Below are 24247 nucleotides of genomic sequence, written 5' to 3'. Positions count from 1 at the left end.
CTGCGATCCTAATATTCAATCTTTATTTTGTCGACTCTGAGAGGCAAAATGACACAAAATTTGGACTCGAAACAGTCGAAACTCAGGTTTTGATATTCGGATCACAGAAAGGGTGAGGAGGTAAGTATATAAAAGAGGCGGTAACTAGTAATGGCGGGTAATATGAATGTTTAAAAATATTTATTCAGCAAATTCGGTTTTCGAATTCTGAAGGATCTCGACAACTAAGAGGGCTAGAAAATTATGAACTACCTAATCTTGATCCTTGAAAAATTCTCTACAAGGTGGCATCATTATTGAAAAATCATCAAAATGGCACAAAAAATTTTTAAGAAAAATATTTTGTTATAAAAAAGGCAAAAGATTTCTCTTTTTTATGATGAAAATTAAAAGTTGGATTTTTTGAATTCAGTTTTCGAATTCTGATAAACAATTTAATTCTACAACAATTATTTTAGAAACTTTTTTACTAGCATTAACTGCTTAGGCCCTATTTGCAATGTTATAGAACAAATTGAACATGTACCGAAACAAATTGAAATAATGTATATAATAATTTGGCGGGAACTGCCTATGCCCACTTTCTGCGTTCCTAATACTACAGACTGTTGAGTAATACTACAAATTTCTCGACAAATTTTGTCGAGAAATCCATTGAAATTGGTAACAAAATTCTTTTGAATATTAGGATCGCAGAAAGTGCAGTAGGTAGAATCTCCTGCAATCTTGAATAGCGGCGTAGTTTAGTTACTCGTGGACAGATGACACTAGTGATACCGTTTTTAAATTAATATTGATAAAATATAAAATTGATTTTGAACTATTTTCCATATCTAGCAGCGACATTTCCATTAAAGTTTAAGGGATTTATGAATTAATTAAAGGAGTAACGATGTTGCGAGCTATGTTCCCCGTTTGGAACAAATAAAACAATAAAAATTTATAGTCAAAAAATATAAAACAACAATTTTATTCAAACATGTAGAATCACAAACTCAATTCCTCAATATATACAGCATTTTTAACAATACATGCATGAAAACAGGATAATAATATGCAATTATATAATGCCCTTTTATACCATTTCACTAGATACATAATATGATATCAATATCAGCTTCAAAATGTTGTAAATTCATTCAATCGTGTTTGGAATCATCATCAACACCGGCAATCCAATCTTCAATTTCGTGGACACTATAAATCAGAAAGAATAACAGAATAGTAAAATATAAAATATTATAAATTGCTAACATATAACATACGTTCTGGGTATTTTAGTCCAGTTGACACATCCATTTTCAGTAGTCAAAACATCATCCTCAATACGCACTCTACCAGTACCACGGAATCTCTCAACTTGCTCCTTATTGATAAACTTGGGCATCTCAGGAATTGCCAATGCTTCATCCAACTGGAAAATATATATGTAAATGAAATATACATATACATAAATTAAATTATTTATTCTTACAGGATCCATAAAGAGTCCCATTTAGGGCACCGTACGAAGGTAGCGACTGTAGTGACTCCCATTCAAGGCACCGTACGAAGGTGGCGGTAGTAGAGACTCCTAGAATCAAACCTATATTAGTCGTGATGTTCAAATTTAAAGCTGCGTAATAAAACTACAATTCCTAGCGCAACGAGTACTACGGCGCACACACACAACTTTCAATATAACTCGCGTTACGGAATTTTCTTGCAATAAATTTCTATACAGGAGGATACAGAATTAAATTCACCATCTAGAAAAATTATTTCGAACTAATTGTAGCACCGCGTTCGCGAGTTATAACAAACAAACTATAATTCCTAGCGCAACGAGTACTACGGCGCACACACACAACTTTCAATATAACTTGCGTTACAGAAATTTCTTGCAATAAATTTCGATACAGGGGGATACAGAATTAAATTCAACATCTGGGAAAATTATTTCGAACTAATTGTAACACCGCGTTCGCGAGTTATCACAAACAAACTACAATTACTAGCGCAACGCCCATTTTATTGAATCGCGAATATCTCGTAAACTAAGAGAGATAATTAAGATCTGATCGCCGCGTTTTAATCTACGGATTATTCTCTATCAGATAGGATAGTTAAAACGGAAATCTGAGAGATGAAATTTTCATCCTTAACAAAAAAATTGCCAAGGGGGGGTGCTTGATACTTTTTTTCGACGATTTTTAAAAATTCATATCTCTTAAACTAAACGCGATATCAACCAACGAATTGCTGATTATGAAAGATTGGAAAATTCTCTATCAGATAAAAATATAAAATAATTATATTTCCAATAGTAAAAGGTCGAAAAACGCGACTAAAAGTGCTAAAAAGTGACATTTTGCAATTTTTGCCCATTTTATTCAATCGCGAATATCTCGTAAACTAAGAGAGATAATTAAGATCTGATCGCAGCGTTTTAATCTACGGATTATTCTCTATCAGATAGGATAGTTAAAACGGAAATCTGAGAGATGAAATTTTCATTCTTAAGAAAAAAATTGCCAAGGGGGGGTGCTTGATACTTTTTTTCGACGATTTTTAAAAATTCATATCTCTTAAACTAAACGCGATATCAACCAACGAATCGCTGATTATGAAAGATTGGAAAATTCTCTATCAGATAAAAATATAAAATAATTATATTTCCAACAGTAAAGGTCGAAAAACGCGACTAAAAGTGCTAAAAGTGACATTTTGCAATTTTGCCTATTTTATTCAATCGCGAATATCTCGTAAACTAAAAGAGATAATTAAGATCTGATCGCAGCGTCTTAATCTACGGACCATTCTCTATCAGATAGGATAGTTAAAACGGAAATCTGAGAGATGAAATTTTCATTCTTAAGAAAAAAATTGCCAAGGGGGGGTGCTTGATACTTTTTTTCGACGATTTTTATAAATTCATATCTCTTAAACTAAACGCGATAGCAACTCACGAATCGTTGATTATGAAAGATTGGAAAATTCTTCATCAGATAAAAATATAAAATAATTATATTTCCCACAGTAAAAGGTCGAAAAACGCGACTAAAAGTTCTAAAAAGTGACATTTTGCAATTTTTGCTCATTTTATTCAATCGCGAATATCTCGTAAACTAAAAGAGATAAATAGGATCTGATTGCAGCGTCTTAATCTACGAACTTATCTCTATAAAATATGATAGTTAAAACGGAATTGTGAGAGATGAAATTTTAATTCTTAAGAAAAAATTGCCAAGGGGGGGTGCTTGATACTTTTTTTCGACGATTTTCAAAAATTCATATCTCTTAAACTAAACGCGATAACAACCAACGAATTGCTGATTATGAAAGATTGGAAAATTCTCTATCAGATAAAAATATAAAATAATTATATTTCCTACAGTAAAAGGTCGAAAAACGCGACTAAAAGTGCTAAAAAGTGACATTTTGCAATTTTTGCTCATTTTATTCAATCGCGAATATCTCGTAAACTAAAAGAGATAAATAAGATCTGATCGCAGCGTCTTAATCTACGAACTTATCTCTATAAGATATGATAGTTAAAACGGAAATGTGAGAGATGAAATTTTAATTCTTAAGAAAAAATTGCCAAGGGGGGGTGCTTGATACTTTTTTTCGACGATTTTTAAAAATTCATATCTCTTAAACTAAACGCGATAGCAACCAACGAATCGTTGATTATGAAAGATTGGAAAATTCTCTATCAGATAAAAATATAAAATAATTATATTTCCTACAGTAAAAGGTCGAAAAACGCGACTAAAAGTGCTAAAAAGTGACATTTTGCAATTTTTGCTCATTTTATTCAATCGCGAATATCTCGTAAACTAAAAGAGATAAATAAGATCTGGTCGCAGCGTCTTAATCTACGAACTTATCTCTATAAGATATGATAGTTAAAACGGAAATGTGAGAGATGAAATTTTAATTCTTAAGAAAAACTTGCCAAGGGGGGGTGCTTGATACTTTTTTTCGACGATTTTTAAAAATTCATATCTCTTAAACTAAACGCGATAGCAACCCACGAATCGTTGATTATGAAAGATTGGAAAATTCTCTATCAGATAAAAATATAAAATAATTATATTTCCTACAGTAAAAGGTCGAAAAACGCGACTAAAAGTGCTAAAAAGTGACATTTTGCAATTTTTGCTCATTTTATTCAATCGCGAATATCTCGTAAACTAAAAGAGATAAATAAGATCTGATCGCAGCGTCTTAATCTACGAACTTATCTCTATAAGATATGATAGTTAAAACGGAAATCTGAGAGATGAAATTTTAATTCTTAAGAAAAAATTGCCAAGGGGTGGTGCTTGATACTTTTTTTCGACGATTTTTAAAAATTCATATCTCTTAAACTAAACGCGATAGCAACCCACGAATCGTTGATTATGAAAGATCGGAAAATTCTCTATCAGATAAAAATATAAAATAATTATATTTCCTAGAGTAAAAGGCCGAAAAACGCGACTAAAAGTGCTAAAAAGTGACATTTATCAATTTTTGCTCATTTTATTCAATCGCGAATATCTCCTAAACTAAAAGAGATAATTAAGATCTGGTCGCAGCGTCGTAATCTACGACCTTATCTCTATAAGATATGATAGTTAAAACGGAAATGTGAGAGATGAAATTTTAATTCTTAAGAAAAAATTGCCAAGGGGGGGTGCTTGATACTTTTTTTCGACGATTTTTAAAAATTCATATCTCTTAAACTAAACGCGATAGCAACCCACGAATCATTGATTATGAAAGATTGGAAAATTCTCTATGAGATAAAAATATAAAATAATTATATTTCCAATAGTAAAAGGTTAAAAAACGTGACTAAAAGTGCTAAAAAGTGACATTTTTCAATTTTTGCCCATTTTCTTCAATCGCGAATATCTCGTAAACTAAAAGAGATAAATAAAATCTGATCGCAGCGTCTTAATCTACGTGCAATTCTCTATAAAATAAGGTACCCAAATTGGAAATTTAAGAGATGAAATTTTTAATTCTTAAAAAAAAATGAGCAAATGGGAGTCAGCTATACAATCATCCACGTACGGTGCCCTGAACACGAGTCACTTCTACCGCTGTCCTCATACGGGGCCCTGAATACGAGTCACTTCTACTGCTGCCCTCTTTTAAACTAAAAGCGCAAGCAATCAAATTATATGCAAATTTTATTCTCTATTAGGTAAAAATTAAAAATAATTTTATTCCGTGGGGTATATGCGATCAAACCTAAACTAAAATATACAGCATGCGATATGAGCAGCGACACAAAAATTGTTGTTTATACACAAACATTGATAAATCAGCAATTTTTGGTGGATGCTAGATCCATCTATGAATTTTCTGTAAATATAAGCAAACAAATTTTCAAAATTCTTCTAAAAATGAAAATGTAAAACCTCTCAGTGAGATGAAACAAGAATTGTCCTTAGCAAATTTTTATTTATGAATTATTCTCGACCTCTCTTATTTTCCCAATTTGAATACCTTATCTTTTGAGAATTTTACAAAGAATCTTCAATCCGAAATAATTGGCATTAAAAAAAGCGAGACAAAAAGAGGATAGGGATGGTTAAGGTGGAATTCCGCTGAATTGCATCTTCAAGTACAACTCTTACGCTTTTGTAAGCGAAGGAAAAACTAAACAGTCAATTTTGAGATTTATCAGCTGGGTACGCGACTATCTTATATATTTGCAACACGCGATGGAACATCATAAATCAAAACAACATACCTAAATACAACCTAATAGAGGACGCAGACATAAAAACAAAAAATATAATTGAATTATAAACTTACATTGCACAACTCATGGACTCCATGGCAGGGCAAATACTGTAAATAAACAAAGAAAAAACAAGTTAAAACAAAAACATTTAATACAATTTAGTAATATTATAATCACACAACGGATAAAAACAAACAAGCTGTGCTGTTTAGTTAAATGTTACTAACACCAGCACGATGGGTCATTCTAATGATGAATATCAAATCAACATGGAGGCGATACACTTCACCGGCATTTATGGACAATAAACGCGCAAACTGTAAATTATATTACTATAGTCGATTGATGATCGAATATAATGCGAATTTGGAAAGTAGATGCCCGGACAAACAATACGAGTCGCGTAAAATACTGGATCAACCAGATACCGGTACGAAACTGGCTGCAACCTGTGCAAGCAACGACACGACAGTTTATGATAAGAAAGCAATAGATGCGCAGAGCCAGTGCGTCGATGGCACGCGACCTTGTGCGCGAATCGCATTGGCACTTTACCTGCGATCAAAACTAAACTAAGATGTGCCAACATGCGGCGTGAGGGGATCTCATGCGTTGCATTCTCGCGGCGAATGCGATAAGAAAGTGTAAGTTGTGTTCAAAACAAACACAATTCGCGTGTCGTATGCTCGCGCTTGCTGATAGCTATAGAAATAAACAATACATGTACCTATATTTTACAATTTTTGTTAATTTACGGACAATTTTTTATAAAATAAGCTAGTTAAATTGAAAATCTAAGAGAAGAAAAAAATCATCCTCATGCGGTTCCCTAAATACGAGTCACTTCTACCGCTGCCCTGCTACGTTACACCGAATGAGACTCAACTATACAATTGCGATTAATTGCAATATAACTAAATAAACAAAAAAATCAACGTTCTTGTCATATTCAAGTCAATAAACTTGAATAGTGCATATCTTTTAAATTAAAAGCGATTGCGACAGATTGAAGAATATGAAAGATTGGAAAATTCTCTATAAGATAAAAATGGTTGTTTGTAAAGTAGGTTTACGATCGAGATGTTTACGTGATAACGTCTTATTGGTGATATAAGTTTTTTTTGTTGCAATTGTTGTAACACTTCACTTGCACTTCACATTTTGTTTCACTGTTAAATATTCAACGAAAACTTAACCGCACGAGAAAATCTCCATTCGTTTGTATGCCGCTAGAGTGAGAGAGACGGAAGATCGGTCCACTCACTCGAACGCTATGCCTGCCTCCGCTCGTGTGGATTCCGCGTGTCAAGTTTCACGGAATGACTGGCAGCGCTCGAGATGAGACGGGAGATCAGTCCGTCTCTCTCTCTCTCTCTCGTTATACCTGCGATCGGAGGCCTCGTGACACAAGTTTCTGAACATGTCACCCGACTAAAACGATTTTAAAGACGTTATCACGTCAAAATAATTCTATTCTTTGGGGTAAAGGTCCAAAAATATGACTAAAGTGCTAAAATGCCCAATTTTCTGATTTTTGTCAAAAGATAAGAATTACAATACACCCGCTTTGCTTGAAGTGACAACACATGCCATGCAATTTTAAGCACATTTATGAATATAACAACCAATAAAACACTATGAAAATACGATGATAAAGAAAAACAAACGGCGGAAACAGAATCAATCAATGTGGCTGAGAATATTATTTAATTTACTTACTGGGTAGTACTGTAAAATTTCCATCGTAAACGGCATCCGTCGGCACCCCGCTCACGAACAAATACACAATATTTGCATTTCGCGAACATCTTATAAGCGATAAGTCATTAGCGAGACACAATAGTCAGCACTAATGACTAAGAACACCGAAAGTAATACGAGTTACCCAATTAAATCCGCAGAAAGGAGAATCGCGACGAACACGTACGAACCATCGGCCGGATACGGCGAAACTAATTTTATTCCTGCACCGTGAGCAAACGATACACGCAGCGCCATCACACGGTAGCGTGTGTGTATAGTACAAAATTATACACGAATATCGTACGCGAATCACCTAACAATAAGAGATAAGAACAAACCGGTCGAATTCCACTGCGTCGTGAAATCGCAAGTCTGTTTAGACACCACCACAAACAAACATAGACGTGAATCTACATAGTGTAGTTATACATAAGTATACATATCAAAATTGAATAATCATTTATTGTAAATCGATCTTTCACGCACTTTACCTTAAGATCACACGTTATATTGGTATAATAACATACAGACACTAAAGACAATAAATTAATTTCAAATCAGACGGTACAAAATGTAGGTCCTGCGTCCCTAGCCGTGTTAGTGTAGAGCAACCCTTACCGGCCTCGTCCACGTCCCCGCGCAAAACCACCCCGACCACGACCCCCCGCCGTACCCTTTCCCTTCGGGGGCGGGCTTTTCGGACGCAACGCTTCGATGCGCTCCGTACAACCAGTAGTCAGCGTGCTGGGCAGGAAGTAGCTATTGTACAACTCCGAGTTAAAATTAGTGTTGGTCAACTCCGGGCCCAACGTAAGCCAGCCCGGTCGGATGGTACTGTCACGTCCGAACACATGCAAACGCCGCCGGCCCAGACAGAAATGCTCGATGATGTGAAAAATCTCCACCGGTTTCTCCAGACTGCCATACTCCGGCTCCTCGGAAATAATCAAATCAATGTCCACGTTGGCGTGTATGAAGTCTCCGTCGGTGGAACGTCGCACAGTTCCTTTGATGCCCATCAAACAATGTTCCTTGGTCCTCTGAAACACAGCCTTCGCCTCCAAGTTCTTCGACTGGCCTGGCGATTTAATATTTGTGCGGATCCAACATATATCCTCACACCTGAAATTAAAAGTAAAATATTTGTAAATATATAAAACATAAATTCTGAATTTGCGCACCTTCTGAATCCCCATTTTCTCAAACACACTCTGCCCATATCGAGTCCTTCGGAACTTCCGCACCAAAGAAAAACAAACGACCGCTGCGCCGCAACTTCCCCAATATCCAAATTCATAATTTGATCCCAGGACCAAAACTGCATATTAGTCACGCCCATTGTTCGTTGATATTCTTCTAATGGCGGTTCAATCAGGATAACATCAAACTTTCCATTCAAGCTTTTCAAATCGTAGCTGGCCAAGTCACACTTGAGATACATTGGTGGTGCAGCTGTTTGCTGAATCAAGTCATCCTTCAATTTAATCAATTCCCTCAACTTGGGATATTCTTCAAACCTATCTGCAAGTCCCACATCTCGAATAAAATTCTGAGGTCTTTGGCCTGTGTCCACAAAGTGTTGGCAATAGTCATTGTGTGGATTAGATGATTGTGTACCCTTATATAAAAAACAAAACAATAAACATCAAATAATTTTAAGTATGATTTGAAATAAATACCTTTAAAAATGTAGAAGAATCACGATACACCAGTTCATCAGCATCATGGGCTTTTAAACCAAGTTTGACGAATTTGCGCCTTTTTCCAATGAATTTCGATAGTTTGATAGTTGCCTTAACTTCATGCCCAGTCCCAAGAGCTTCTTTAAGGTCTCGTGGACAAGCCACTCCAAGCTAGAAACAAAATAGTCTTAGGTGTACATGCTAACCAAACCAAATGATTGTACACTACCATTTGCGCGAGGAGCGCCTTGCGTTTCTTCGACTTTTGCCGAAGAAAATGAACAATGTCACACATATTTATCAATAATTAAGAACATTTACTATCCTAAATTAATTAAATACCGGCAGATTAATGGTTTTAATAGTTTACAACGTTTGTTTATTCCGAACAAGACTACTTTCGCGTGCTATGCAAACTCATGAGAATGACAACGTTGCCAAGTTTAACAAATTAGTATACTACCTCTGAATTAAGCGCTGTAAAATTTGTATTCATAATAAAAAATGCATTTACAATTAGTATTACGCAGTAACAATATTAAATGTTTATGTTTAAGCTCTAAATTTACTAAAATCTCATCTAAAATTTGAAATAAAACGTCAACGACGTGCCCAGCTGATAACGCCGACAGATGTCGACGAGTGTGATTTTGAGATTTGGCTTGTTTGGGCGCGTGATGTCGTCTTCGCTGTAAACAAAACAGTTGTTTTCCGGTTTTCCTGAACCCGCGGGGGGACGACATGCACAGCGGGATGACTTTAGAACCGTTTCTCTTCCTGTGCCGGCTGGCGTACGCCGCACGCTACCGTATTCCACTGATCATAACGGTGGTGTTCATCGCGTTGGATATCCAGATGCAGGTGGAGATCAACGTGGAAATGCGCTCAGTCCATCGCGATGCCGACCTTCCTTCCACCACTGACGACGATAATCAGTCCGAAGGTGTTCCTGCATCCCACAAATCCCCATCTAAATAATTTCGTTTTCATTTGCAGGCTCATGGATCACAATTGAGGAAGTTGAAGAGGAGGAGAGAATTGCCATCTCAGTGGAAGTCTAGAGAAATTCGTTGTACCTAAAAGTTTACACTTGGCTTTATATCTCCTGCTTTGAAATGAACTTTATACATTTGATTTTATCCGTCTTTATATACTCAAAATTCTAATATTTATTTCTATATGACTGATATTAGAGATTATTATTGTAAATAAATAAATTTTTGCTATATTATGCTGTGTTATGCTCAATATGTCTACTTTAATTAAAAATATATTAGTTCCTTAGACAAAAATGATCATTTTATATACATTATTATCATTTAAATCACTTAGAGCAATCAAATTGTATATATATATCATCATAGTTAGAATAAAATTATTTATAAAACGTCATACTCAAAGAAATCGTGTTATAAAAATGAAACTAAAAAGTTGTCCTCCTCGGGACTATCCAACAAGTGGCTATTAATCACATTCGCGACGCTTTTCTTGCAAGTTTTATCAGCCATAATTTCTTTAAGGAAATTATCACTATCTGAATCATCCGATGGATATTTTTGGCATGCATCAGTCTCTTTCTTACTGCAAGATGGCATCATCTTCGACGTCGTCGAAAGTTTCAAACTCTCCGTGCTTTTCGGATTCAATTTGTTCTCCCGTTTCATGTTTTCCAAAAATTGCAGCATGTAATTATCAATGTCGTCATCGGATGAATCATTCCACGTTGGCGTTGTATTTGTCGTCAACTCTTTTGGAGTTTCTTGTTTTTCAGCTTCGTTTTGACTTAGATACAAATTCAGCGATTCAAGAACATCCTCTTGGGAATGTATCTTGGATGAACTACAAGTTGGACACGCTATTTCACTTGTTACTAGAGTTTCCAAGTGTTTTTCTGAAATTAATTGTTTTGTAGATGTGGGCACATCAAAGTTTTCTGAAAACTCGCGTTGAATTTGGATATCATTCAACTCCTCTTGTACATTTCGCGAAGTTGAAAGCAAGGCAGAGTCTGAATTCGTCGTCTGCAATCTTCTGCCTTCAAACGGCTTGGAAAACTCGTCCACTACGTCTTTATCAACTAAAAGTACGCCTGATGATTGTGTCTTACGTAGTGATTGATCATTTTGTGGCAAACTCGCGCCAAAATCAAGCTTCCGGCGTTTGATTTCTACATAAGAGCTTCTAAATTCATCAATTGGTTTCTCCTTACCTCTCGGTGACTTTAAACGTAGTTTTCTCGGACTATTGCTGGCGCTGGAACTCACCGAAGAAGAAATCGAAACTTCAAACACCGATAAATCTGGCGGTTTGTCTTCATCCGACGTCCAATGCTCAAAAGATTCTTCTTCGACGATTCGCCTGCGCAATCTTGTTTTCTGTGCGGTGAAATTTTGTTTAGAAGCAGGCTTTCGTTTTGTTTTACCACCACCACCACCTGGAGATGAATTGGAACCATGCAATTCGGCGCACTGATTGATGTTTTCATGAAGTTGAACTTTTTCTTCTTCATGTCGTAATCTGTCGCCGTCTGAACAAAGATCCCAGGTCAATATAAGCCTAAACCAAGCGTATGGATCTACGTGTATATCTAAATAAGCGTTATCATAATCAATAAAATCGGTTTTCTTAAAAAATCGCTTGTTGGACTTCTTCAGCACCCAGTTGGTCAACTGCCATTGGAGTTGCTGATTAGGTTCCGTCTGAAAAATCGAAAATAAGCGCAAAACAAACAAAAACACACACAAATACATACAATAAAATTCCGATGAGTGATTCCAAGATGAAAATCAGCTTGAATTTGTTTGGTTATCATTTTTTCACACATCACATCAGCTTCGTCCACAATCAAACAAAAAAAGTTAAAGCTTTTGACATAATTTCTTAAAATTTTATGCTCTTTTTCCGTGACTAGCAGGACAATTGCTTCATTACGTAATAAAAGGCGTTCAGCATCTGTAAAAACGTAGATTAAACATTATTTCCATTAAAAATAATTAAAAACTTACTATTTTCAGTAAGTTTAAACACTTCCAAGTCAGAATACTTCTTCATGCAGTAAAACCAATGCATAAATCTCTGATCACTACAGAGGACAACACTTGCCAAGTTTTGTAGTGCCTTTTTGTAGAGTGCATTCAGTGCAACTGCACATGCATGCTCATGATTCATATCCAAGTCAACATTTAAAATAGCACCAGGTTGCTGAAAATCATAGAAAAATAACAAAAAACACTTTGTAACAAGTTTTTATACTTACACTTGTCACATAACAATTATAGATGAATCTTATAGCATTCTTCTTGTAAGTCTGCAGCTCCTTGGTAATTTTTCTGCTGAGTGCCACACCAGGCTGATTAGGCCCAGCCAGAATCAATTGGAATGTCATTGTGTGTTGAATCTGGATAGTGCATACAAAGTAATCACAAGTACATACAGCACCTTGAGGTACAATATCACTACAAAGACAGAAAAACTTGTCTTGAAGTTAGTTTCACCATCAATGTCTAAGTAACCAGTCATCTTGCATTTTTCTAGGTAAGTTTGTATAAGCTGCAGGAATGCTGAAGACATTGAAGTAGACGAGCATTACGCTACAATCACAATTCTTGACGGTGTAATTATTTCGGTAGTGAAAGCCTACACACTGACTGAGTATATTATTGCGTTGAAAACATTGCCTGAGTGTTTTTAAGAGTAAATTTTAAATAAATATGTTGCGGACATGATAACTTGTTTATGTCAGCAGGTCAGGTTAAACTGTTGAATAAGTTGCCTATGTTGTAAAGGGCGCACTTTGAAAGCCAGCTGTAAATAAACTTTGTTCAAAACTAATTAAATTAAATTTAAATGTGTAAAATAGTCACAAATTAGGTTTGGAATCGTTTGAGCTATGGTTCCGTATAAATAACAATGTTTAACATTAGTTACTCATGAAATTAGCGGCCAAGTGGAATGGATGGTTGCCTAGCAAAGAAAGATGTCATGATTACTCGTTAACTCGGTGGCACCACGGGTAACAAATGCACATCGGTGACGTCTGAAGTTGGTCGTCATCTGAGCGTGCACCTGTGCCATTGCGTTGTTTTCTCGCCGCCAATCGCAAGCGAAAAAACTTTGCCGCCGCCAAGCCCTTTGCGTCCCAGCCAACGATGGGCAACGTGGACACGAAGCTGAATTTTCGCAAGGCAGTGGTGCAATTGACATCAAAAACAGAAGTGAGTACTCCATATTCTTGCCGCCCCCAATCGATAATTAAAGCGTAATCCATTCATCCGCTTGTGTTTCAATCTGCGCGCAGCCGATCGACGCGAATGATGAGGTCTTCTGGGAGCAGTTCTGGTGTGAGAACATCAGCAATGTGCAGGACATTTTCACATTGGTTCCTGCTGCCGAGATTCGCAGTTTACGCGAAGAAGCCCCCAGTAATCTCGCAACGCTTTGCTATAAAGCAGTGGAAAAATTAGTGCGCGCCGTAGACAACAGCTGCCGTACACAAAGCGAACAACAGACAGGTTATTAATTTGTTTTCTTTATAAATTTCTTTAAATTTTATGAGGAAAAGAATAATGAAATGAAATTTAAAGCATGCATGCAAGAAAATATAACATATTGCACTTTGTAAGCTATCATGCATGTGGAAACCAATCAGTAAAGTTAAAAGTCATGCTTAACAGTCATTAAAATTTATCACTCACTTTTATTTGCGTTGTTTCTGATGTGTTGTTTGTGTATTTTAGTGCTGAATTGTGTACGTCTGCTGACGAGGCTGCTGCCGTATATTTTCGAGGACAGTGAATGGAAGGGCTTCTTTTGGTCGTCGCTACCTTCACAGAACGACAATGAAGATGAATCTGTACCGCTTGCACAGTCGCTTCTCAACGCAATCAGCGATTTGCTCTTTTGCCCTGATTTCACCGTGATCAACAGTCGTAAAAGTGGACCTGTAAGATGAAACTTCAACAAAACAAAAGTATAATCATTAATTTTATTTGAAAAAATCTTAGGATAAAGCTGAAGATTTGTCCGCGATCGACTCTTGCGAGTATATCTGGGAGGCAGGCGTTGGTTTCGCGCACTCACCACCGCGTCACCCGCTACTTGATTCAAATCGCACTGAATTATTGAAATTATTACTCACTTGCTTCAGTGAGACAATGTATCATCCCCCGGTGGATATTGCACAGAATCCAAATCGTTGGATCGCGCATCTTACCTCCGCTGACAACCGCCACGCGTTACCTATGTTCACATCGTTATTAAACACGGTTTGCGCGTATGATCCGGTAGGTCTAGGTGTTCCCTACAACCATCTCATTTTTAACGACTCTCTGGAGCCGCTTGTCGAGGCCGCGTTGCAAATTCTGATTGTCACACTGGATCACGACATGAATCTCGGTGCGCATCTTGCTGGCGAACAGGGTGCGCATCACGCGCCGCACCAGGACGAAGAGCACACCATGGATAACTTGTTTATTAATTATTTAAGCCGCATACATCGCGATGAGGACTTTCAGTTTATTCTACAGGGCATTACGCGTTTGTTAAACAATCCGCTAGCGCAGACTTACCTGCCTAACAGCACGAAGAAGGTACACTTTCACCAGGAGTTGCTGGTTTTCTTCTGGAAGCTGTGCGATTACAACAAGAAGTTTTTATACTATGTACTGAAGAGTAGTGATGTGCTAGAGGTTCTAGTGCCGATTTTATACCATTTGAATGATTCCCGAGCGGATCAATGTAAGTTTTGTTTGTTTTTGTGGTTTATTTTATGAATCTGCAAGGCTTAGCGTGAAAAATTTTGCAGCTCGCGTTGGTTTGATGCATATTGGTGTGTTTATTCTGCTATTGCTCTCCGGGGAGAGGAATTTCGGCGTGAGACTGAACAAACCCTATACGGCCACGATTCCAATGGACATTCCAGTGTTCACCGGAACACACGCTGATCTCCTGATTATTGTTTTTCACAAAATCATTACTACAGGTCACCAGCGACTTCAGCCACTTTTTGACTGCTTGCTTACAATCTTAGTCAATGGTATAAATCAAGAATGCATTCCCAAACAAACCCACGTTTCGTTAATTCAGTATTTTAACTCACAGTATCTCCGTACTTAAAAACCCTCTCGATGGTAGCCTCAACGAAGCTGCTGCACCTGCTCGAAGCGTTCTCCACACCGTGGTTCCTCTTCTCGTCGCCGGCGAATCACCACCTCGTCTTTTTCCTGCTGGAGATTTTCAATAACATCATCCAGTATCAATTCGACGGTAACTCTAATCTTGTTTACACTATCATTCGCATGCGACAGGTATTCCACGGGCTGGCCAACCTGCCATGCGACTACTCGACAATTGCGCGCACGCTCAACAAACGTGCTGAGCGCTGTAAAGTGCGGCAGCTGCAGAGCGCAAGCGTGAATGGTGAAGTGGGTGAGCGCGAATTTGCCGCCACTGTTGGTGCCGAAACCAGCGAACGCGAAGAGGCGATGGAGGGTAGTCATCCAGCTTTACCAGCTGAGCCTGGCACCTTAAAGGCTACCCTACCAGATACACCTGGTATTATGCAGATGACCGAACGCGAAAATGCGCATCCGCAGAGCACTTATCAGCAGGTAGAGGCGCTGAATCTCGCTAACGGAATGGCGACCATTACAATGAACACCCCCAGTCAGGGTAATCCGGATTTACCTCAAAAGGTTGTACAGGAAGATGGTGGTGAACGCGTTAAGGAAAATGAGGACAAAGTACTTGTTACCGAAAAGATGCCTGACGAGGCCACATTAAAGAAACAGACTGTTAACACTGTAAGTTTTAAATTTCAATCCATTGAATTACTGAATTCATTAACACAAAAAAATATGTTTAGAAAAACAGTTTGCGAGTGATACCTACTGATGAAAGCGTCAGCAATCAATGGCAGCCCACAGCCGAGTGGGTACATTCCTGGAAGAGCAAGTTGCCACTGCAGACAATTATGCGACTTCTACAAGTGCTCGTCCCACAGGTCGAGAAAATTTGCATCGACAAGTAACTATCACACAAAAACAATCAAAACAAAACATTACTTATGATTATTATTATTTTAACAGAGGCCTAACCGACGAGAGTGAGATTTTGAAATTCCTGCAGCACGGGACACTTGTCGGTCTGCTCCCCGTGCCGCACCCTATTCTCATCCGCAAATACCAGGCGAACAGCGGCACCACCACGTGGTTCCGCACCTACATGTGGGGTGTCATCTATTTGAGGTACATCCATCACGAATCCTCTGGATTTTCAATTAAAAACCTTACGCTGTTAAAATTGTGTTACAGGAACGTGGATCCGCCCATCTGGTATGACACTGACGTGAAGCTGTTTGAGATCCAGCGCGTTTAACGGCGCACATAAATTATATTTAAATTATTCTAATTTAACTCGTTTCTAATGGACTTACTTTATTAATAAACGCTTGCGAGGTTGAATAGGCTTGTGTATTGTATAGAAGTTTTCCTCTTTATTTGATTCGTTCCTTAAAACACCTTACATTTGGTTTTTGTCACATTCGTACGATTAATAAAGATCAGAATACATGCGTAACATTCGAATTATATAGACGAACGAGAAATAATTTACATATCAAACGTAAGGTTCTTTGTTCTTGTGTTTTTTTTGTTTTGTTTTCATCTTTTCTCTTATTATTATATAATATAAACGCACAGCCCGGATTCAATCATCGACCAACGCGTCGGGGAATCGTCCAAACGAAAATCTCAAGAAAATTCAGTCGCTCATCTGCGCAGCATTTCTTTTCTTATTTTTTTGGCATTCTCAACACACGTCTACAATGCAACATTTACGATGAACACATTTTGTCATATATATATAGATTTATATCTGGTTTTGAATTTATTTGTGCGAATTATTTCTATCAAATTTGGTATGGCGGAAGTTTGGGTGTCGGGAGGGTGTTGGGGGAAGGTCAAAGTGTGAGTGTGCATCGATTGCGGTTTATGTGACGGCCTTTTCGTAGGTTGGCGGCGGCGAGTCTTGGATAATGGTGAGGCGCTCGTTATGCGGGTGCGCGGGCGGCAGCGTGACGGCGATGTGGTACGGCGGCGGCGGCAGCTCAAGCGCGGCCACATTGGCGGCGCTCATGTTGACGACGGCGTGCGTCGGGGGCGGATTGGTCGCGCTCGATGCGTGCGACTCCTCGAACGTGTCGTTCTGCTCGCTGGAGATCTGCACCACCGACGGTGACCGGCTGGTGCGCTTCTGGCTGAACGCCTCGAATAACGAAACAAAGCCGACCGCGAGTAGGATTAGCAGGAGCATGATCAAGAACACGAGCAGCTCCGCACCGACACTTTCCTGCAATGAACTCATGTTGAAGAAAGACGCGTTACCAGATGCTGTATTTACCCCATGGAGATAGTATTTGCTAGCGACGACCATAAACGGCACGAGGCTGATGATCGCCCAAACACCACACTTCAATTTGGCGGTGGTGGAGTTGACCACGTGGCCGTTGGTGCCATCGCTGCCATGCCCACCGGAGGAATTGATAGGGGTGAGGGTACCGCGATGACCGTTGGACACATAATCAATGGAGACACGCCGCGAAGAACGCTGATGGCTGCTGTGTGGTAAAAAACATGAATTATTGCATATTGCGGGATGATCGAGGGCGTAATGCGTACCTAGCGTTTTGCTGTGGTACCGGAAATCGTGTGTGATAGGATGGCGCGCGCGGATGACGATGAGATTGATGGTGACCCGACGGTGGGTGCTGGTGGTGCGCGTGATGATGACTCTGGTGGCTGTGGTTTTGTCCGTGGTGGCCGTGCAGGTGAGCGTGCAGGCCGCCGGATGCGACACTCTCGATCGACTGGAAGCGATGCACCGGAGTGACCATTGGCTTAGGGACTTGGTTGCGTCGCGTGCCTGTAAACATCTGTCCTGTACATCGACCGCAATTGTGCATATTTAGTTGGCGCGCGATGGAATAAAACGGCATCTTGCATAAAAACTCCAACCGATTTGTAAAGATGACACTCTTGGCGTGTGAAAAATAAAACATATGTCACACTTTGTTTTCGCCTCCACGACGAAAACAAAAGGGGACATTTTCCGTTCAGATTTCATTTGAGTTTTCTTACCAGCTGATATCGAAGGCGGCACGTATCTACCGTTGAAGCCACAACCTTGACTCTTGTTGATCCAAAAATGCATTTATGACCGTTTTACTGCGAGTGCTTGTTTGGCGAAAGTTACGCGGTGGTCGGCCACATTGCCAACTCCGCGCCGCAGCGAAATGACCCAATTTTCGCACAAGTTTGGCACTAGGATTTGGAAAGATTTATTTATTTAAACAATATCGCGCCACGCTCACACCGCACGACACTGTTTCGTTATCATCTTGTCACAGACAGTCATGGCTGGCAGCGAGCGGGACCCGTCGCGAACTTCACCTGTCGTCACGGATGCTGCAGCGAGCAAAACAACGCCAGATGTAAACAACCCTCGGCCTCATGTGCATGGTGTCTCGCCGTCGCGACGCGGTATTGATTTTCGCGGGGGTCCCCGAGACGCCCGCGTCGGTGAAATTCGTATTTCCCTTTCATATGCAACCCGGCTGTCGACGCACGCCTTCGCCCCCTAGTTGTTAGCAGGGTTGTTATGGTTTTTCATTGATCAAACAAGCAAACAAAAGTTTGTTACATTGACTTCTCAGATTTTCATTTTACCAGTTGTCTCACAATTAATCACCATTTTTTCCCTTTATACAACGTTTTACACCGGCCTGAAGATGAAGGAGATGGATCAGCTGGAGATCATCCAGGAGGAAAATACGGAGTTGATAGATAATCTCTTCGTCCCGGATGTAAACTCCAGCGATCCAGATGAGCGCAAGCTGGCTCGCCACATACGTATACAGAAACGTATTGAAGCCGTGGCGAGGCAGCACAAAGGAATTGAACAACTCCGCGCTGAAAGGGCTGCAGAACGCGTTACCCTCCTTCAGAAACAACTTGAAAAGTCTTCAGAGGTTCTGCATGAGCTTTTCAAAGAGGCCGAACATCAGGTGACAAATGTGCGCGTTGCGAATGACCGACGTGAGGTGGACCGCCGCGAAAACGATGCCGTCCGGCGTACCAGGATCTATGGACAACTTCATGAGGATGCCAAACTTTCGATGGAAATGTTTTCGGAAATTGCCAGTAAATGGGAGAGGATAATGGCGTACAATGATCCATTAAGTATACATGAGGATCTGCTGATGCAAAGGGAGAAGTGTGAGGAGTTATTAAGACAAAAAGACACCGTGATCGCCATGATCAAACATGAGCTGCACCAGGCCGAGTCCAGATTCTATCTGGACCAGCAGTGTCAGAATTCGGACATTCATATACTAGCAAAACGTGTCGAAAGGCAGGTCACAATAATGCGCGCTGCGCATGCGGTAGAACTGCAGAATATTGAAGATGTGATGATCCTGGAACGATCCAACATGATGGAGAATAATGACAAAAGGTGGAACGAGATGTACAAGCGTCGTAAAGAACAGGAGATGGCGATTTCCGACTTCAAAGTAAAACAACAACAAGATTTTGAAGAAACCGTAACGCGCGCAAGGACTAAACATTACGAGAAAATTCGGGAGGTCAAAATTGCTCTCGAACGCGACTGTGGGCAACTACAGAAAGAATTCGAGTACATAAAAACATCCGCGTTAGTAAATTCAGAGAAAATGGACTACAACTATCAGATTCTAAAGAAACGAGAAGATGAGAACATTATAATCAAAGGTAATCAAAAGCGTTTGATCAATAAACTACAGGATACCATCAATTGTCTACGAGAAAAGACCAAACACTATGAGCACCATACCAAGGCCCGTGTGTCAAAGCTATGCAACGAGATACTGTCGTTGCAGAAGAGTATCAAAAATGAAAAGAAGAAATCCAAGATAGTTGCTGTCACCAATGACCAGAAGTATATGGATATCTGGGAGTTGAATCGCAAAGCAGCGAACAAAATCCTGAAGAGAATCATGGAAATGGACAAATTGCTGTATGTCCAGCAGTTGGGTATCACATGGAGAGAGCCCAAAATCAAACTACAGGTGAAGGAGAAAATGCCTTCGTACAAATCAGCAGTGAAATATCTGGAAGAGCGGTATGGTTATGTCCCGGCGGTAAACAGACAGAAAAAGAGGAAAAAAAAGATCGTTCTACCTGCAAAAATGGGCAAAGTCCAGAACAATTTCAGTTACAGGTACCCTCTTGATAAAAAATAGTTCAATCAAAGATATCTCCAAATGTTTTCTTCATTTTCAGACGTCTTATGCGTATTGTACTGGAAAAACTCGCCGACAATGGTGGTTTCCTTGCCGAGTCAAAAATAAACGATTTGGTTGTTGATGCCTCCAGGAGTGAGCAGGTCCTTGTCAAAGTTGACAGCGTTCTGGACACGTTGGGCATCAACCTTGCGTGCGATGTGAATGTGATGCGGTATTTCTTCCGACCGTACATTTACTGCCCGGTGTGCACCCCGAATGTTTTGCACTTTGGTGCTGGTGACGAGGAGGTCTCCAGCACGGACACCACGTTGTCTCAGTTAGTTGACGGGATCCCAAACACTGACCAGGCTACAGTTGGGTCTAATGGTTTCCAAGTGGGCACCTTGCAGGGAATGCAGGGAACCATGACGGGACGAGAGTCGGATAAAACAGTGGATACTATTGTCGTCAGTGTGCTGAGTGGTAAGCGGCCCAAACCAAGCATCAGTGATCTGAGTATTGTTCAGAAAGAAGGCGAGTGTATTGGACCAGCACAGAGGATTGCAAAGTAAGAAAAGTTGGAATTTCAATACAAAATAATAATATTTAAGTTTGTCTAGTGCTGAAAAGAAAATGGCACAGATGGTGGACCATGTGACAGTGATGGGAGACACTGATTTTGAGTACTGCTTGTTGAATCATCCGCTGTACATGCATCCATCGTTGGTAATGCGTGCCCTTCGTGAATTTGTAACGAGAGTAAAGTGTCAAACCGACGGAAGGTAAATGTTAACTTAATTAAGTTACCATAGTACTGTAGAGGTTATAAAGTTGCTGATTTTGCAGGGACTTGTTACCATCAGATACAGAATTGTGCAAATCTCCTCAGACTATATCCCGACTTTTGAACCCCGATGAAATCAAGGAGTACTGGGAGCGTTATAAGGTGATTTTGGCTTCCCGGACTACCGAATTGTGGGAAGCCCTTGGATATGGTATGAGGAAGTACCATCGCATTCTGGAAGGTAATAAATCTGAACCTGCGTATTGAGTGATGGTATACCGTGAGGAAATTGATTTTCAGATCGGCATAGACTCAATGAAGAGTTGAAGAGCTTGCAGAAACAAAATAAAGAATTGCGGTACCTTCTCTACAAGTTCTCCAGTACTCCACCTAATACCAAAATGAAGCCCCCGTGTGCTATTGAGCGGAAGAGTTACGAAGTGATGCGGGTCACAGATTTACAACTGGATGACCGCCTGGACCTACGAAGGCAAGATTAACAAGACGCAGATTATTTGGATGTATTTTTTCGACCGATTCTTGAAACATGCAAATTCTTCAGTGTTTATTTGCGGCCGATTTGTGTTGATTAATTCGCGCTGATTGTTTGGGAAAGTCGGTGCGAAAAAGGGCAGCGCGTCGTTTTCGGCTACTTAGCGTGGAATGCCTTGCGGGTCGCAGCCGGTGCGCCGTGCGCACGAAAAACTACACCGTCATTAATTTAAGTATAGGTTGTCGTAAATGTTTACCGCTTCGAATTAGCCCGCGAACAATGCGCGCCGCGCACGGCGATCGATCGGTTGGCCGCGCGGGTTATATGGGAGCGTCGATTATCGTTCCCAGCATTTTTGAACGTGCGCGCCGCGCAATTACCACGCATCGTCGTGGTCGGCGCTTAAATTGTGGGGGTGCGCGGACAAATAAATCGACGCGCGATTATCGAGAACCCATTGGCCCCGATTCGCGAGTCGGAGCGAGACGGCGAGCTTCCACTGGAATGCACCCCGGCGCCGTGCATGAATGAAAACGAAGAAGAGTGAGGAAATTTTCCACGCGACACGTCGACAACCCTCCGAAGAGATCGGAGAGATGTCTTTTTCTTGCAGCGATGTGTTTGTTGTTGGTGGTGTCGGTGAGCTTGTCGTGTTGTTGTGCGATGAGGACGCGCCTTGGGTGGCTTCGACGGTTTCGTTATCAGCACCGAGCAAACACGGCAGAGGCCCGCGTCAGGCCGGTGGACCTCACAAAACGTTATCTTTCGGCGGGCGCAAAGCGGATGGGCCTCGCGGCCGATGTCGCTTGTCGCTTGTCGCTTTATTGAGATGCGGACGCCGATAGAGCATCGACAATTTTATTAGGCATAATTTGTGACGTGCCCGCACGGACTAGTCGAATAAAACAATAAACGCGACGAGCAGGCGTAGGAAAACAAAGAGCCCGAGAGGCAAACGCCCGCGAGGACGAGGAAGGAACGCCAATAAACTTGTGTGAACGTCGGCGCTGCTTTCCATTCATTCCATCAATTATCTCACTTTTCGTCTCACTAAATAGATTCATCAAACGTCGCACCAGCACAGCATTTTTTATCGAGTGGTTTACCTACCGGGGCGAAGCGGGTTTTAATTTTTAATTAGGGACAGACCTTAAATAGCTCTCGAGGTAGGTATTCATTATAAAGTAGCTCAACATTCGGGTACACCAGAAGATAATCTGGTAATCTTTTGTATTCTTTAACTTTTAATAAAGTATTCAATAAGTAGATATGATTTTGACCCAGATTTCCTATTGCTCCTGAATACCTTGGGGTACCATCAAAAGTGGAGAGTCACCAGGATCAAGGAAAAGAGTTTTTTATAAGTTGATGTGATGTAGACGCAAATTACGGATTTCTGAACTAATTTTTTGGGGTACCATCAAAAGTTGGGAGTCTCCTGGATCCAGGAAGAGAATTTTTAATAAGTTGATAGAATTTAGACGTAGATTACATTTTTTGAGATACCATTGACAATTGGGGGTAACCCGGACCCAGGAAAAGAGGTTTAAATAAGTTGATAGGATTTAGATGCAGATTACGGATTTCTCAACAAATTTATTGGGGTACCATCTAAAGTTGGGGCACACCTGAATCCTGGAAAAAAGTTTTTTGTAAGTTGATATGATTTAGACTCAGATTACGGATGTCTCCTCAACATTTTTGTGGTACCATCAAAAGTTGGGAGTCACCTGGACCCCGGAAATCTCCCGATGGAAAAATTCGAGTTGATAGTTGATAACCGAGGAGCGGCGAGAAGAAACGGCGAGCATCCGTCGCACCACAGAAGGGGTCATGGGAAAATATCGAAAACGTGCGCGTGTGTGGGACGCGCGCTGGAATTTCGTATATCATTGCTTTTGTTCTGCGCTGGTCCGCGTCTGGCCGGCGCGCGGAATGCGCGAGGCGAACGGTGCGATGCGCCCGTGGAATATTGAAAATGTGCGGGTGTTATAGGTTGGGCGCGCATCTCTTTGGCAGGAACTAATAATTACCTACGTGCGCACAACATCCGTCCGCGCGCGCTCTCCGCCTGGCTGTACAAACAGCCGTCGTGCCCATCGGAGGCCCACGTATTTGCATACACTAATTGTTTCTCGGCTCGCGCGCCGGGGAAATGTCATCGCGCCCGCCGGCTCGCAGCTTTCTAGAAAATTACGACCGACAGGTTCGAGCAAACACACTTCAAGTGCTACAAATCGCAGACACCACAAAGCAAAGATCCTGGCGCAGCAAAAAAAAAAAAACGCAGAATTTTTTTCTTGGTTCAAAAAGCATTCAATTGAATATTTTCGTGGCTGGAACAACAAGATAAAAGTGTGGTAAGGACTGTGTCGGATGTGTCATGGCGCCTTGTTTCAGCCTCGTTGGACTCCTCGGTGAATAGACATACGAGTTCCGCCTTTACGACGCGATAAAAATCACGATTTTCAATAGACCAGAGCATGTTTCTGACCCGAAACGAAACCGGCGACGTCGAAACGAACAAAATCGATTTCCCATCGCGCATCGCGACGAATGAATC

At 40.4% G+C, this 24247-nt stretch overlaps 6 protein-coding genes across 11 annotated transcripts; 2 read left to right on the top strand and 4 right to left on the bottom strand.

The window, feature by feature from the left end:
* Positions 1 to 954: 954 nt before the first annotated feature.
* LOC135804252 (xaa-Pro dipeptidase-like) lies at positions 955 to 7661 on the bottom strand. Of its 3 annotated transcripts, none has more exons than XM_065318057.1 (5): positions 7445 to 7661; positions 5797 to 5832; positions 1475 to 1573; positions 1266 to 1414; positions 955 to 1197 (listed from the first exon to the last, which is right to left on the bottom strand). In XM_065318057.1, the coding sequence occupies exons 3-5, from the start codon at positions 1493 to 1495 to the stop codon at positions 1140 to 1142; spliced, it is 228 nt and encodes a 75-aa protein (XP_065174129.1). In that variant the 5' UTR covers positions 1496 to 1573; positions 5797 to 5832; positions 7445 to 7661; the 3' UTR covers positions 955 to 1139. The 3 variants fall into 3 exon arrangements, with proteins under 3 accessions (XP_065174129.1, XP_065174139.1, XP_065174148.1); XM_065318067.1 differs by lacking the exon at positions 7445 to 7661 and adding an exon at positions 5953 to 6191; XM_065318076.1 differs by lacking the exons at positions 5797 to 5832; positions 7445 to 7661 and adding an exon at positions 1633 to 1965.
* A 249-nt stretch (positions 7662 to 7910) lies between these two features.
* Mettl14 (methyltransferase like 14) lies at positions 7911 to 9581 on the bottom strand. Its single transcript, XM_065312586.1, has 4 exons — positions 9380 to 9581; positions 9148 to 9321; positions 8650 to 9086; positions 7911 to 8590 (listed from the first exon to the last, which is right to left on the bottom strand). Exons 1-4 carry the CDS (start codon positions 9443 to 9445, stop codon positions 8083 to 8085), a joined length of 1185 nt encoding a protein of 394 aa, XP_065168658.1. The 5' UTR covers positions 9446 to 9581; the 3' UTR covers positions 7911 to 8082.
* Positions 9582 to 10378: 797 nt separating this feature from the next.
* LOC135799360 (uncharacterized) lies at positions 10379 to 12977 on the bottom strand. The gene is made up of 4 exons (XM_065312471.1): positions 12407 to 12977; positions 12156 to 12351; positions 11903 to 12102; positions 10379 to 11849 (listed from the first exon to the last, which is right to left on the bottom strand). Exons 1-4 carry the CDS (start codon positions 12533 to 12535, stop codon positions 10560 to 10562), a joined length of 1815 nt encoding a protein of 604 aa, XP_065168543.1. The 5' UTR covers positions 12536 to 12977; the 3' UTR covers positions 10379 to 10559.
* Positions 12978 to 13153: 176 nt separating this feature from the next.
* Positions 13154 to 16610, top strand: LOC135799284 (protein HID1). The gene is made up of 9 exons (XM_065312351.1): positions 13154 to 13364; positions 13448 to 13661; positions 13887 to 14092; positions 14154 to 14886; positions 14954 to 15184; positions 15250 to 15950; positions 16013 to 16173; positions 16236 to 16394; positions 16461 to 16610. The coding sequence occupies exons 1-9, from the start codon at positions 13299 to 13301 to the stop codon at positions 16522 to 16524; spliced, it is 2535 nt and encodes an 844-aa protein (XP_065168423.1). The 5' UTR covers positions 13154 to 13298; the 3' UTR covers positions 16525 to 16610.
* Positions 16611 to 16644: 34 nt separating this feature from the next.
* Positions 16645 to 18667, bottom strand: LOC135793223 (lateral signaling target protein 2 homolog). 2 transcript variants are annotated; one of them, XM_065304103.1, is made up of 4 exons: positions 18285 to 18665; positions 17826 to 18069; positions 17548 to 17764; positions 16645 to 17496 (listed from the first exon to the last, which is right to left on the bottom strand). In XM_065304103.1, exons 1-4 carry the CDS (start codon positions 18355 to 18357, stop codon positions 17137 to 17139), a joined length of 894 nt encoding a protein of 297 aa, XP_065160175.1. In that variant the 5' UTR covers positions 18358 to 18665; the 3' UTR covers positions 16645 to 17136. The 2 variants fall into 2 exon arrangements, with proteins under 2 accessions (XP_065160175.1, XP_065160167.1); XM_065304095.1 differs by having other exon boundaries at positions 16645 to 17764; positions 18285 to 18667.
* Positions 18668 to 18804: 137 nt separating this feature from the next.
* On the top strand, positions 18805 to 21759 carry LOC135793209 (dynein regulatory complex protein 1). 3 transcript variants are annotated; one of them, XR_010548568.1, is made up of 5 exons: positions 18805 to 20403; positions 20466 to 20975; positions 21019 to 21189; positions 21271 to 21432; positions 21492 to 21625. XR_010548568.1 is itself a non-coding variant. In XM_065304070.1 (5 exons), exons 1-5 carry the CDS (start codon positions 18935 to 18937, stop codon positions 21689 to 21691), a joined length of 2529 nt encoding a protein of 842 aa, XP_065160142.1. In that variant the 5' UTR covers positions 18807 to 18934; the 3' UTR covers positions 21692 to 21759. The 3 variants fall into 3 exon arrangements, 2 of the variants coding, with proteins under 2 accessions (XP_065160142.1, XP_065160150.1); XM_065304070.1 differs by having other exon boundaries at positions 18807 to 20403; positions 21254 to 21432; positions 21492 to 21759; XM_065304078.1 differs by having other exon boundaries at positions 18810 to 20403; positions 21028 to 21189; positions 21254 to 21432; positions 21492 to 21759.
* The last annotated feature ends 2488 nt before the right edge of the window (positions 21760 to 24247 follow it).

Source organism: Atheta coriaria, unplaced genomic scaffold (genome assembly GCF_025399875.1).
Source record: "Atheta coriaria isolate IRGN ID8LTWV9N9 unplaced genomic scaffold, Caltech_Dcor_3.1 hic_scaffold_1_pilon, whole genome shotgun sequence".
Lineage (NCBI taxonomy): Eukaryota > Metazoa > Arthropoda > Insecta > Coleoptera > Staphylinidae > Dalotia > Dalotia coriaria.
The sequence above is the reverse complement of the archived record's forward strand: the minus strand, read 5'-3'. Positions and strand labels throughout refer to the sequence as shown.